At 41.7% G+C, this 13,598-nt stretch overlaps 1 protein-coding gene and 1 pseudogene across 5 annotated transcripts in view; both read right to left on the bottom strand.

Moving 5' to 3' along the window:
• LOC147603743 (cell number regulator 13-like) overlaps positions 1-5,626 on the bottom strand; it is a 41,449-nt gene extending 35,823 nt beyond the window's left edge. For 2 of the 5 annotated variants that reach the window (XM_086795895.1, XM_086795897.1), the window contains exons 1-2: positions 4,332-5,585; positions 2,557-2,951 (exon numbers count right to left, since the gene is read on the bottom strand). In XM_086795895.1, coding sequence (XP_086652021.1) covers positions 2,557-2,951; positions 4,332-4,733 — 797 coding nt within the window. In that variant the 5' untranslated portion in view covers positions 4,734-5,585. Of the gene's footprint in view, positions 1-2,556; positions 2,952-4,331 lie in introns of all 5 variants that reach the window. The other 3 variants (XM_086795894.1, XM_086795893.1, XM_086795896.1) reach the window with 3 other exon arrangements.
• Positions 5,627-6,578: 952 nt separating this feature from the next.
• LOC147603742 (cell number regulator 13 pseudogene) lies at positions 6,579-7,162 on the bottom strand (annotated as a pseudogene).
• Between the last annotated feature and the right edge of the window lie 6,436 nt (positions 7,163-13,598).

The raw sequence follows: 13,598 nt of genomic DNA, 5'->3' as shown, positions 1-13,598 counted from the left end.
GGGAAGACCCCGTCTAGTTCTAACTTTTCCCCCCCCCCCCAGACGGTAGCCTTGGGAGTAGCCGGCTGGGAAGTCTCGGGCTTACCACCATTGTGCTTCATTTCAACACTCTACGCAAGCGAGAGTGCGTCTTTGAAGGTGGCTAGCCTAAACATACGCACCTCCCACTGGATTTGCATGTCAAGGCCATACAGAAATTGCCCTTTCTTATCCGTATCAGATAAGCCTAATTGCAAACATAAGGTCGAAATTCTATTGGCAAACTGAAGGACTAGTTGCACGTTCTGACGCGCTCTCCTGAACTCGTCTTCAAGTCACCCTTTCTTATCCGTATCAAATAAGCCTAATTGCAAACATAAGGTCGAAATTCTATTGGCAAATTGAAGGACTAGTTGCACGTTCTGACGCGCTCTCCTGAACTCGTCTTCAAGTCACTCAAGGTAATGGGACGGTAGAAACCGCTGCTTAAGGTCACGGACAAACTCGTCCCAAACATAAGCTGCCATACTTAATCTGGTGTGGGCATGAGCCCACTGGGTCCACCAAGGAATGGCCTCACCCTCCAAGTACCAACTGGCTAAGATCACTCTGTCAATATCATTCTTTCTAACTGCGGCAAAGTAAGCTTCAAATTGATGCAACCATGAATAAAGAGTTTTGGGATCGAGTTTACCAGAAGCTTCGGGGGAGATCGGTAACTTCAATGCTCAGAAATCAGCACACTTGTCGCGACGAAATCAATGCACAAGACTGAATGTAGATGTGCAAAAAAATAGAGAGAGAGAGAGAGAGAGAGGGAGAGAGAGGGAGAAGAGGACACAGTATTGGGTCTTGAATACCCTTTGTAGGGCCCCACCACGAATGGTGTATTTGCTTTTATTAGAATGATGCAAAACTGAAAATAAAAGGCTGAACCTGAACCTTCTTGGCTGAGGAGAATCCTCTGCCCTTGATCTTCAATCCTTCACCCCTTTGCATTAGCTTCTCTTTGGCTGTCCTGGCCCTTTGATTGGCTTCAGCACTTGGTGAAATATGAGATGAGTGAACTGAATTATGCCTTGGATATTTATACCCCTCACATATGCTGGTCGGCTGGTTTTACCTCAGTCGGCTGACTGAAAATAGCCTCACAACTGCATAAATAGCATTAAATGCTGGAAAATTCATGCGCATTCGCAACGGGCTGTCTGGCTAGCATGTGCTTCTGTTATGGGCTGCTGGGCAGCCTGTGTGGGCTGCCGGCCAGCCTGTGTGGGCTGCCCCACACCTGGCCGACAGCCCTCTAAGGGCTGGATGCCCTATCGGCTGCCTGTCCAAGGGCCCTAGGGTTGGCCTACAGCCCTTCCAGCCCAATCTAGGGCAAGTGGGCACAACATGGGGCCCTCCTGGCCCCTTGGGGTGGTTCTAAACCTCCCCATGTCCACTACATGAGCCTTAGGCTTGGCTCTGGGGTAGCCCTATGGGCTGGCCCCTATTCTACATGCAAACCTACGTGTCAACACAAGAGGTCTGGCATCCACTATCATACCAGATACACATAACCACTGACATCATTCCCGAGGGAGACTCGCAGCACAGACTTGCACTGTTTCATGTGCAAGACAATGCACACCTAACCTTGGACGCATGTGCAGGACAATGCACACTTGACCTCGGACAACTGGAGTGGAACTCTGGCTGACTCGTCCCAGACTAGGCTCACATGGGACCAGTTTTCCACCCCAGGTCGCACCTTCTGTCCAAATATGTCTACGTGGCATCCAAGTGCGGGATGCACATGACAGAATCATCAGCTTTTGTGGAGTCTGCATCATCAATGAGAGAAACATAGGGTTAGGGTGCTCCACTAAAGGTTTTGGTGCACAGGAGGAGGTCGTAATCCGCTGACCATAACCCAATGCTGCTGGGTCTGGGATGGAGCAGCAGGAGGTCCATCAGGTAGCTGTTGTGCCAGTCCCCTGGGCATCCGTTGCTTGCATCTGCCTCTTCTCTTCCTGTTTCTAGGACACTCCCTAGCAATATGGCCTTGGTGATGGCAGACACAGCACTTCTTCAGTTTCCCAGTAATCTCCATACTCTGTCTGAAGTGCAAGCCATCTGGTCTCTGCAGCAAGACATGATCTTCTCGAATGGCTGGATCAGAGACAAGAACAATAACTCTGGGTACCCCGTCATCTAAGCTGGCAGTGACAGCTTTTGAGGCAGATGAGGGTGGTGGAGGGATCTCCAATACCGCGGGCCAAAGGCAGCTCCTATTGACCTCAGAGCAAATTACAATAGGCCCTTGGGAGGCCAGGAAATCTAAGTGTAATGGGGGTGAGGCGTTGGTCTTCTTTCACTGGATCAAAATCTGTGCAATACCTGAAGAGGAAGATCCTTTTAGGACCAAAAAATATGTTGAGTCAAATGAAAAAAGTAACTTTTGATTTACAACCAGTTTCAGTTGAATGAATGGAGAATACTCAAAGTAAATTTGAGAGTTAAGTAATTTGCAGCAACATCAAATCGAAAGCACCATCTCCTACAGAAGTTCGTTGCAGCAAGGTTTAAGCATACTTATGACTGATAGACATATCGTCTTCCGTGGTTGAAAAATCACTCTGTTCCTCTCCATTGCCTTGGCCCTTAAGAACTACTGATTCATTGAATCTTTGCCTTCTCTTGGTGTATGCATTTGCAGAATCAGTCACATAAATCAAATGCTGGATAACATCACATTGATCAAGATCCATGCCTTCCTGCATGCGTTGTAATTCTATCCGTAGCTTGTCTTTTTCCTTTTGAAGAGCTTCTTGGAAAGGGAGATTCGGGTAGCTACGTGCAAGAGATTGCTGCAGCACTACTGCATCTGTGTCAGTAGGCTCTGATTTCAGTATGGTGTCCTGAACTCTTTTCTCCTCATCATCCATGGTATAATCTTGCTGGTCTCTCTCAATCACACTCAACCGTTCCTGCTCAAATGTGCTAAATTAGAACCAAAATTGTTTTTTGTATATGCATTCAAAAATGTGTTTACAAAAGCATATGCTTACATACATGTGTGTATGCATGCATCTGTGCACGATATGCGTGTGCATGTGCATATGCAGGTATGTAGGTACACATGCACGCAATACCAGATGTTTCAATGCAACACAAGTGCAAATAAGAAAACTCAGAAGGAAGAATTGAAATTGTGTTTTCCCAACAATCTTATGATGTAAGGTTGCATGACATTCATTTTATTTCAAAATGATGCAAGAACTGGTAATGTTAGAAGTCAGCAACACTACAGAGCAAGTAAGCATGCTTTAGGAAACAGATACACTATTCAATATATATATACCTAGATGAATCCAGGAACATGCCCAAATTCACCTTTTAGGAAACAGATATACTATTCAATGGCTAAATAAGACTGTAGGCTGTCCCAAAAAGATGTGACTAAAAAGTTAAAGGCCCTACAATGCAATTGTAATGTTGTCTGGCTTAGATACCCACCAATGAGTGCCATTGTATACCACAAGCATATAGACATCTCATTCTCAAATTCCTTCAGCCTCTGTCTATGATGCCTTGAAGAGTATGAAGTTTCACAATTCAAAAAGGGATCCCAATCCCCTAGTTAAGAATGGCATAAACAGGGGTTCAATGATACCAACAGGTAGCATTTACGAGTAGATCAGGTAAGAGGACATGGTGTATCAAGTAGATTCCTGCAAAATCAGGGGTGCCACTTATCTCTAACCATGTTTGGGCTGTGCATAAAACAACTACATTGTATGAAAAGTGTGCCATTGCACAAGTCATACTTTTTAAAGCCATGGGAGGACACACACCAGCTACCGCAAATCTTCATCGAAACGCAAGCCTACTAAATAGTGACAAAATGCACTCCCAAGTTCAGGGACTCCCAGGTTCTGGGAGCTGGCTGCACCTTGTGATAACTCAATAAAGTGAAATCAACCTACAAGCTAGCAGGAGGTTCAGCCTCTGTCTAGTCTTCTCTATCCGAAAACAAAGTGCATACCACAAACACTGTTTAACTCAGTCTACGAATGCCCTTGATTGGACTAAAATCATTTGCTTCTTCTCTATCAGTTTAGAGTTTAAATTGTGCAACTGTGGATGACAATTTCTTGCCTAATGGGGCATATGAGCCTGTTGACTTGGTGGTCCTTCCACTATGGAGGTGCCATTATATCAAGGAATCTGTTAAGTGTACAGTCTCTTATCTCCAAGAAAAAAATAACCTTTTTACTATTTTATCGGATTCCTTGGTTACCACGTTAGTATCTTTACACAAATGACAAATGCAACTGAGAACTAACAAAATATTGTGCTGCACTCACCCGGTGATTGTTGTCCACAAGTGATATTAATGGTATCAGCCTGAGTAAACTGTCAATCTCAGCTTGGGATTCCTTGAACTGATTGACAGTATGCCATCCGAGGGCAAGCAAATACAGGTAGCTTTTGTTCTGGCAGCTGTGCACAAGAACGTAGGCCTTCTTCAGGGCGTCCTCAAGCTCCTCTAGAGGCTCTCCAGTTTCTGGCCGCTCTTTGAGTTCCGAGAGCTTCAGCTGTTCTAACAAATTCCCAATCAGTTTCAAATGCTGTGCAAATCGCTTGCAGTTCTTCTTGTGCATGCGGGCATTGTTGGCAACCTTGACAATGAGAGAGATTAACTTCACCGCATCAACACCAGCAAGTTGAGCGATAGTAGCAGCTTCTCCAGCCAAATTGAGAGCCATTAATCACTTCACTGTCAAAAGATTAGAATCCCAAGCAATGGATTAGCCACACCACGTGTGGTCTAAACCCTAGCTGGTCGCAGTAGTGATGTCAAGAGAGACCGCTTGGTAACCAGGGCTATGGTCGCACTAGGTTACCAAGGCCAAATGAGCCAAACCCCTAGTTGGGTAGACAGGCAACCTCTTTAACACACAGAGAACCATATTGTGCAACTCCAGAACCAAAGGGCTACCTAGGCAGTCGGATGGAGACCCACTAAACCTTCACTATCTGCCGTACAAAGTGGATTAACCAGGCCACAAAACCCTATTGGGTTAGGGTAGAAATGTTATCCAGCCACATTGAGACCATTAGCCTTCACTGTCAGGCCAATACCAAAGGGTCACCTCCAAATGGAGTCAAATCCCCGCTTGAACCTCTTGACTTGAAGTGTATAATCAGAGGCAGAGCGATTAAATTTCCACTTAAAGTATATAATTAGAGGCCAAAAGGTAAAAACCACTGAGTAATCTCGGCCAAATGCAGTCACGAGTCTGAAGGTCGGCAACAACAATGCAGACAGGACTCAGTACCGGAAAACGAAGGGCGCCCACAATATAAACATGATTTGGGTTCTCAACTGCAGGGGGCGTTGTAGGAATAGCTGGACATGTGGCGTTGGGCGATACGCAGAATGTGCAGAGTGAAACCTACAGAGCGCTTGCGGATCTGTATTTTTCAGACAGAGATATGGCGTGCTTGGGTATCCACCGGGCTTGAGCCCGGATCCAGATTGTGCGGAGAACGTGACGAAGTCAGTCACGTGGTGTCGGAGGAATCGGACGAAATATTATATGCAGGTGTCTTTGTTGTCTTCAGACCGTTTAGCGATCAAAATTTATACACGCATTTAAGATGCCCAGGCCTTTGCCTTTCATACACAAACCACTGACATCCTTTGCCTTTTTGACATTGTCTTTCTCCATACACTTTGCATTTCAACTTTTCAAGGGATAGACACTCCACAGTTGCCAACTTGCTAGTGTGATAAAGTGGGGAGATGGAATGCCACCTTTCCACCCCTCGTGTCAAATCCATGTACTACCAAGTTGGCAAAAGGGGGCCATGATGATGCATTTCAACTTTTCAAGGGATAGACACTCCACAGTTGCCAACTTGCTAGTGTGATAAAGTGGGGAGATGGAATGCCACCTTTCCACCCCTCGTGTCAAATCTATGTACTACCAAGTTGGCAAAAGGGGGCCATGATGATGCTTAAACCCATGCTTTGCCAAGTTAGGAGCTGCAGGGAGGCAGTAGAGAGATCGGAAAAGGGTTTGTTTGATGTTTAAACCCATGCACTGCCAAGTTGGGAGCTTAAGGGAGCCATGAGAGATACAACAAAAGGGTTTGTATCCAAATACCATAATGCTTAAAAAGACCATATTAAGATGTTTGGGAAATTTTTAATTTTTATTTTGTAAGATTAAAAATGGGGCACGATAAACCTTTTTAAAATTTTCTTAGAACCCTCTCACGTGACATCATCGATGGAAAGCTTTTGAAAAATAGATTCTAAATCCACAAGATATACTGGTATGTTCAAGACAAGATACACCAAAAAAGTAGATTGAAAATTGGTATGTTCAAGACAAGATACACCAAAAAAATAGATTGAAAATTGGTATGTTCAAGACAAGATACACAAAAAAATAGATTAAAAATAAAATTCCAAAGTAATGGGATTTTCCTAACTCTTTAATATAGTCTTTAAGTAGATATACTGCCAATCTAAATCTAGGAGCCTAAGGAAGCCATTAGAGAGACAACAAAAGGGTTAATTATATCCAAATGCCATGTGAGGCTTAGGGGCGCAGCGCAGAGAAGGTGTGCAGAAATGAAAGACGCAGGAAAGGAGAAGGTGTGCAGAAATGAAAGACGCAGGAAAGGAGAGAAGAGAGAATGGAGCAGCTGAGGATGGTGTCGATTCCTATTATACTGACCCGGTGTTGCTCCACGAGCGTGATGAGGGGGATGAGGCGGAGGAGGGCGTCGATTTCCTGTTGCGATTCTCTGAACTGGGCGACGAAGCGCCAGCCGAGGGCGAGCAGGTAGAGGAAGCTCTTGTTGCGGCAGCTGTGCACCAGCACATAGGCCCTCTTCAGCGCCTCCTCCAGCTCTCGGAGGGGCTCCCTTGTCTCGGGCCTGCACCTCAACTCCGAAAACTGCAGCTGCTTCAACAGGCCGCTTATCAGCTTCAAGTGCTGCCCAAACCGCCTGCAGTTCTTCCTGTGCATCCTCGCATTCTGGGCTGCCTTTACTATCAGAGAGATCAGCTTCAACGCATCAAAACCTGCGAGCTGAGCTAACAACGCCGCCTCCCCTCCCAGCTTCAGCGCCATCTTTTGCTTGATTTAATCTCAATTAGTGCCGCCACCCTTTGTCTTAATCACACCCGCAATTGCAATTCATGCGTCCTCGCATTCTGGGCTCGCATTCTGGGCTGCCTTTACTATCAGAGATATCAGCTTCAACGCATCAAAGTCTGCCAGCTGAACTAACAACGCCGCCTCGCCTCCCACCTTCAGCGCCATCTTTTGCTTGATTTTTAATCGCAGTTTCTCAATTAGCGCCGCCACCCTTTGTCTTAATCACACCCATAATTGCAATTCATGCGTCGCTGCTTAGAAATAATGATGATTCTGCATTGTAGACTCCCTTCTTGATGCAGTTCCTGCAGACATCAATTTGATTTCTGCTTACGTTTTCTTGCACTTCTTGGCTGAGGTGAGTCTGGTTCCATTAACGCCTTGGCCTGCTTAGAGCAGGTTCACGCGCACTCCTTACAACCTAAGGACTAAGGAGTACTAGGGTAAATTCGAACTCAGCACCTCCACAATGGGAGGCAAGGGTGCTATGGTTTGGCTATAGTATAGGAGGCAAGTTTGGGGCATCTCTATATCTCTTCTCTATAGCATCTCTATATCTCTTTTCTATATATTATATAAAGGAAGAGTTTTATAAAGCTATCACGTGGCAAGAATTCGGAGGTAAAAATATCAAGCTGGAAATCATATACGTATGAAGCACGGGTCAGTCCACTAGTATTATGTTTCACAAAGCTACCAGTTTAGAGGTTCGAGGATGGGTAAAATTTGAAAAATATCAAGCTAGGAATTATATATGTGTGAAGCAGCACGAGTCAAACCACTTGTCTATACATATGTACTCTCTCATTTTTTTTTAGGGGAGTGCTTCTCATCCCATAATCAATCAATATACACTAAAATCTCAATAATATTAACTAGTTACGATGCATACACTGTTATAAATTATACACATCCAATTGAGAGACACATTATAATTAATTTATCCACATCCAATTTAGAGACAAATTATAATTAATTTAAAATAACAACAAATTTGATATTTAATTGCACAACTTTAGAAAGCAAAACAAACATCATGACAAAAAAATCAACACCACCAAGAGTTGAGCATGACTCAAGACTAAGGTATAATTATTTTAAAAGGTACAATTATTTTAAAAGTTTTATCATTGGTATTTTAAATGTTTTAATTTATTATATATACAAACTTCAACTTTTTAGTCAATAAGAAAGTTGTATATTATTTTGAATTGTCATAGAATTGTTGAGAGAGAGAGAGAGAGAGAGAGCACAATAGAGAGAGGAAGATAGTGGAGTAGTATTCAAGCTTAAAAACTAGTCAAGATAATATTTTGATATTCATTAGTTTTTTGAAAGACTCTTAACACTAGTTTGGTACCAAAAAAGGACACTTAAGTATCCTTTTTCGGACGATGCAAATAAAATGCTACTTGCGCTAGGAAAGACATATTCAAAATCCCTCTTGAGGAGTTTGAATATGTGACCTAGTGTGTCTTTAAAAAATGTAACCTTGCAATTTGGATGCTGGCACGATAAGGAATTACACCCATAAATAGGACTGCAACTCAAGTTTGAGAAAACCGCCTTATAAGCTTAGAGAAAAAAATTACTAAGTCCCGTGAAAAATTCCAAGTAATTATTTCATATTTGTGTCAAAGATTCTGCCAAGTTTCACATGAAATAAAATTCAATTGAGAGTGTCTAAAATAGTAGGAAGTTGTGTGTGTTTGATACACCACTTTTTAGCATCCATTTGTATCTAAACCAATACATGGTTTTAATGTGTTTGTAAGTTTTTTAAGGTGATACAATACTTACTCTATCCATTGAGATCTTAAAGTTATATGTAAAAGCCCCTTAGTAAGCTACAAATATTAATTGTTTCAAAATGTCAAAACTGCACACAACAAAAATTCTGGATTTAGATTCTTGAGTCATACGTATTGCATTCCTTAGTAAACTTGCAACATTTTGTCTGTATAGAATAATTCCGCTAAGGTACATTGTACAAACATAATTTGGACACCTAAAACCTTTGTTTCATGGTTGTTGAGAGAGAATTTAAAAATTTTGAAGAATGTAGCACAATTGAAAAACTAAGATAGCGCTCAAGTAGCAAGATTTACTTGAGCTTGGGACCCTAAAAAATATGTATTAACTTGGTTTTGAACTATATAATCATTTCTGATTGCCATTTTGCACTCACATAACCCTAGTTTTATGGAAGTACCTTTGGAAGGCCAAAATTTTCCTCTTTTTCAGCATCTTGGTAATTATGAGATTTTTGTTATAGTTCACAAGTAGCTTAGGAACTAGGACCTAAAGGAGATTGTATTGTTTTGAAACCCCATGTTCTACCAATTAACTTTTACAAACATGAAAAACATGATTTATTCAAGAAGTTATAGGCATTTTATGGGATTTTTGACAAAACAGCTTCAAATTTCAATGAAAATTTCAAGTTAGAGTTTTTTGTCAAATTTCTAATATAGCTTGTGTTTTAACATCATGAAAAATTCCCTTTATTTTTTGACTTTTAACCGACCTATGGTTGAAACAAGGTGTAGAAATGTTGTTTCTAGGTTCCCCAAAAAATTTCAAAGTTTTGGTGAGAAACAAGACACTAAAGTGTCCTCGGGACACTTTAGTGTCCAATTACAGAACTAGTGTTAAAATCCATTTCGTTGTAAGCTTATCTACTAGGCTAGTTAGATTAGAAGGTCAAGACCTTCAACTTGTTGCGATGTCAAGCTCAACATGAGCTGACACTCACGAGATGCCTGCATGATCGTTTGACATTTACATCACTGGCGGGTTCGATAGCTAGCACCGACATATCTTCACCATAGATTCTACAACCGAACTACATCAATTAGTCCACACCTACCAACTCCACTTAGAGTGTTCACATTATGGACCGCTTGTATATAGTCTATTATTTGTGTTAGTCACTTTATCTTCTTTGATAACCTCTTTTGTTGTGTGAAGAAGAAGAAGAATTTTTAGCCTCTCACCTTGTGTGTTCTCTTATAGGGTTTGTGTGAGTGTATGTTTGCTTACAAGAGCTCAAGCTCTCTTCTCCCCCCTGCATCTTTTCATGGCATTAGAGCCTGGTTCATGCTAAGGGTTGAGCGACAAGCAAGAGAAGCACAAGAAGCGGTACGAGGGTAAGAGCTTCATCTACTCTTCCCCCTTTGTGTTGAGTACTACACCCTTGTCGGGAGCTCTTCGGGAGGCACCGGCAAACGAACTCTAATTGAAGAGCTTTCTTCGTGGGAGCAGAGCTGCAGGACACCTATACTGTCTGTTATCAATTGGATAACACTTTTCGACCGAAAACGCGTTTTGGGCATATCTAGACCTCCATTTTTCAATTTGCGGGCATTGCGGGTAAGTTTCAATTCTCTACAGAACTGGAACTGCAGGAAGGACGGTTGGTTGTGTAGACATTGTGTGTACTAGAAAGAGGTCTTAAAGTTGCCATTGGGTGTATGTGTGCAAATTGAGGTCACTGGTTATGACAATTTGGGTGCAGTATAGTACCACTGCATAGAATACAACAGATTGTGCAGATCAAACAAGAGTACTGTTTTTGGTAAATTTGTATTGCAGACAAGATGTCGAATGATGGAATAAACCAGATTGTTGCAGAGAAGCTTGACAAGAACAACTTCCATGCTTGGAGGTTTAAATTGACAAATTTCCTAATGGAAAAAGGTTATTGGGACTACATTGAAGCTGAACATGAGGAGGCACCAGAGATACTGGAGATTACTCCAACTGTACAGCTGTAAAAGAATTCAAGGATTGGAATCAAGGAGCAAGGAAAGTCATGTATTGGCTTTCTATCAGCATACAAGATACTATGATTGGGCATATACATGATGCCAAGTCACCTAAGGAGGCATGGGACACCTTGGTGAAGCTATATGAAACAAACACCAAGACAAGAAAGATTCAGTTGAAGAATGAACTTCATACTGTGGAGAAGAAAAATATATATGTAAATGATTATGCCTTGAAGATCAAGAGCATTGTGGAATCATTTGCATAAATTGGTGTTTCTGTTTTGATGATGATGTGATAAGGTGGAAGTGTGTCTACATAGTCTCGGGCCACAATACAAGGCGTTCAAGATGTCTACTCAGACTCGGAAGAACATTCCCAACTTCACAGATTTGGTGTCAATGCTGATCATTGAAGAGAAGAATTTGGGTGAAGATCAACAGTCTTCACAAAACAAAAATAGTTCAGCGCAGTAAGCCTTCTACACAAGTGCAGGAAGAGGAAGAGGTATAGGTCGTGGACATGGCCAAGGTGGTGGCCAAACAAGTAATCAGAATTATGGTCAGCAGCAACAGTTCGAGGATTCACAACAACAACAACGCACAAGTGGAAGAGGATAGTTTAGAGGTAGGGGGGTCAATGAGGTCGTGGTAATTGGCAAAGGCAGCATAACGATACACAAGGCTGTTTTTACTGTGGTAAGCCTGGACATGTGCACGTAAATTGCTATAAGAAACAGAGTGACATGCGAAATAGAAAAGTGCAACAAAATAACTATGCGTCCTCTAACAAAAATAATGAGGATAATGAGAGGTTACAAGTTTGTTATGCAACATGTTAATGCTGTGTCTGGAAATGATGTAGCAGCATGGAAGGACGATGTATGATATGTTTATTAAGGTGCTTCAAACCACATGATAAGTCATGGTAAGTGGTTCAAGGAAATGAAGAGTCTTGAAAAACCAAGTTTTGTTTGAAACAGGGGATAACACTGTTCATCCAATTGCCCATGTTGGAGATGTACCATTGTCTATGTAGGATGGTAAGGTGAAGTATCTTACAGATGTACTTCATGTTCCAAACATTACAAAGAATCTGGTTTCAGTTGGCCAGATGATTGATTGAGCAGGGTTTGCAAGTCCGATTTAACCCTGATGGCTATTATGTAAAAGACTTTAAAGATAAGTGCAGGTTGGTTGCAAAAGGCAACAGAGTGGGCAAAATATTTATATTGAATGTAAATATGCCTGAAGTGAGTGTTGCAATGTTTGCAATTGGTTTAGGAGTTATTGTAGATACAGACATTTGGCATAAGAGAATTGGGCATGTAAATGTGTAAAGAATAAAGTCTATGTAGATTAAAGAAACTATGACAAGACTGCCTAAGTTTAAGATTGAAGGTATACAGAAAGTATGTGAAGTATGTATTTGAAAAGCAAATAGAGCATGTATTTTTACATGATAGAAATGTGAGCAGGAATGTACTAGATGTTGTGCATTTAGATGTATGGGGTCCTGCAAAGACTATGTCTATGGGTGGCTGCAAGTAATACGTAACATTCATAGATAACCACACGAGGAAAGTGTGGGTGTATTTCATGAAGGAGAAGAGTAAAGTGTTCACTTGTTTTTAAAATTTCAGAGTGCTGGTGGCTGAAAAACAAACAGGAAAGCATGTGAAGTGCCTAAGATCAAATAGAGGGGGAGAATACTTCTCCAATGAGTTCTCTAAATTCATACGAAAGAATGGCATTCAGAGATAATTTACTTGTAGATACACTCCTCAACAAAATGGAGTTGCTGAGCAAAAAAACAGGCACATTGCAGAGATAGCACAAGCATTGATGGCAAAGAAGAATATGCCACATAGCAATTGGGCTGAGGCTATGTCTATAGCAGTTTATATCATGAACAAGACTCCTACTGTAGCCATACATGATGTAATGCCAAAGGAGAAGTTAACTGGCAAGAAACCTGATTTGTCTCACTTGAAAGTTTTTGGATATATTGCATATGTGCATGTGCCAAATGAGTTGCGTACTAAGCTAGATCCAAAGGCAGAAAGATGTGTGTTTATTGGGTATTCCCTTAAGCAAAAGGGATATAGATACTATAATCCTGCTACATGTGAATTGAGAGTAAACAAGGATGTTGTATTTAATTAGATGAGTATCTAGTATGCTGCTAAAAAAGATGTTATTGGGACTAATGTGAGTGGAAATGTGATTGCACAGAATGCACGTTAGTAATCACAGTCATTGAGTGGACCAAGAGAGTCCTCATCCAGCGGTTTTGTTGATAGACCATGGAGTGACAGGCTGCGTCATAATACTAGTCCTAGAAATGTTGTTGGTATATCACATAAAGGCAAAGAGAAAGTGATTGAGCCCCTTGGTATGCCTGATATTTTTGCATGGCATTCTCTTGTTGACGGAGAGTCTAGTGGCTTGGAGATGAGCCTTGATGCGAGGAGCTTGGGATTCTAGCAATGAGGACACCTCGTGTGAAGAAGGCTATGGAAGCCATGAATGCAAAGTTACGAAGATTTAGAAGAGTTAAAAATCATGTGCAGAGGTTGACTTATGATGGTTATGTGGCATATCACTATGCTTATATGGCAAAAGTTGTGCAGGTTGTAGAATCCACATGTTTTGATGAGGCTATTGGAAATGCGTATTGGGAGAAATC

Source organism: Cibotium barometz, chromosome 63, assembly GCF_041138505.1.
Source record: "Cibotium barometz isolate CiBa-2024 chromosome 63, ASM4113850v1, whole genome shotgun sequence".
Taxonomy (NCBI): Eukaryota; Viridiplantae; Streptophyta; class Polypodiopsida; order Cyatheales; family Cibotiaceae; genus Cibotium; species Cibotium barometz.
This window is presented reverse-complemented; position numbering and strand designations above follow the sequence as displayed.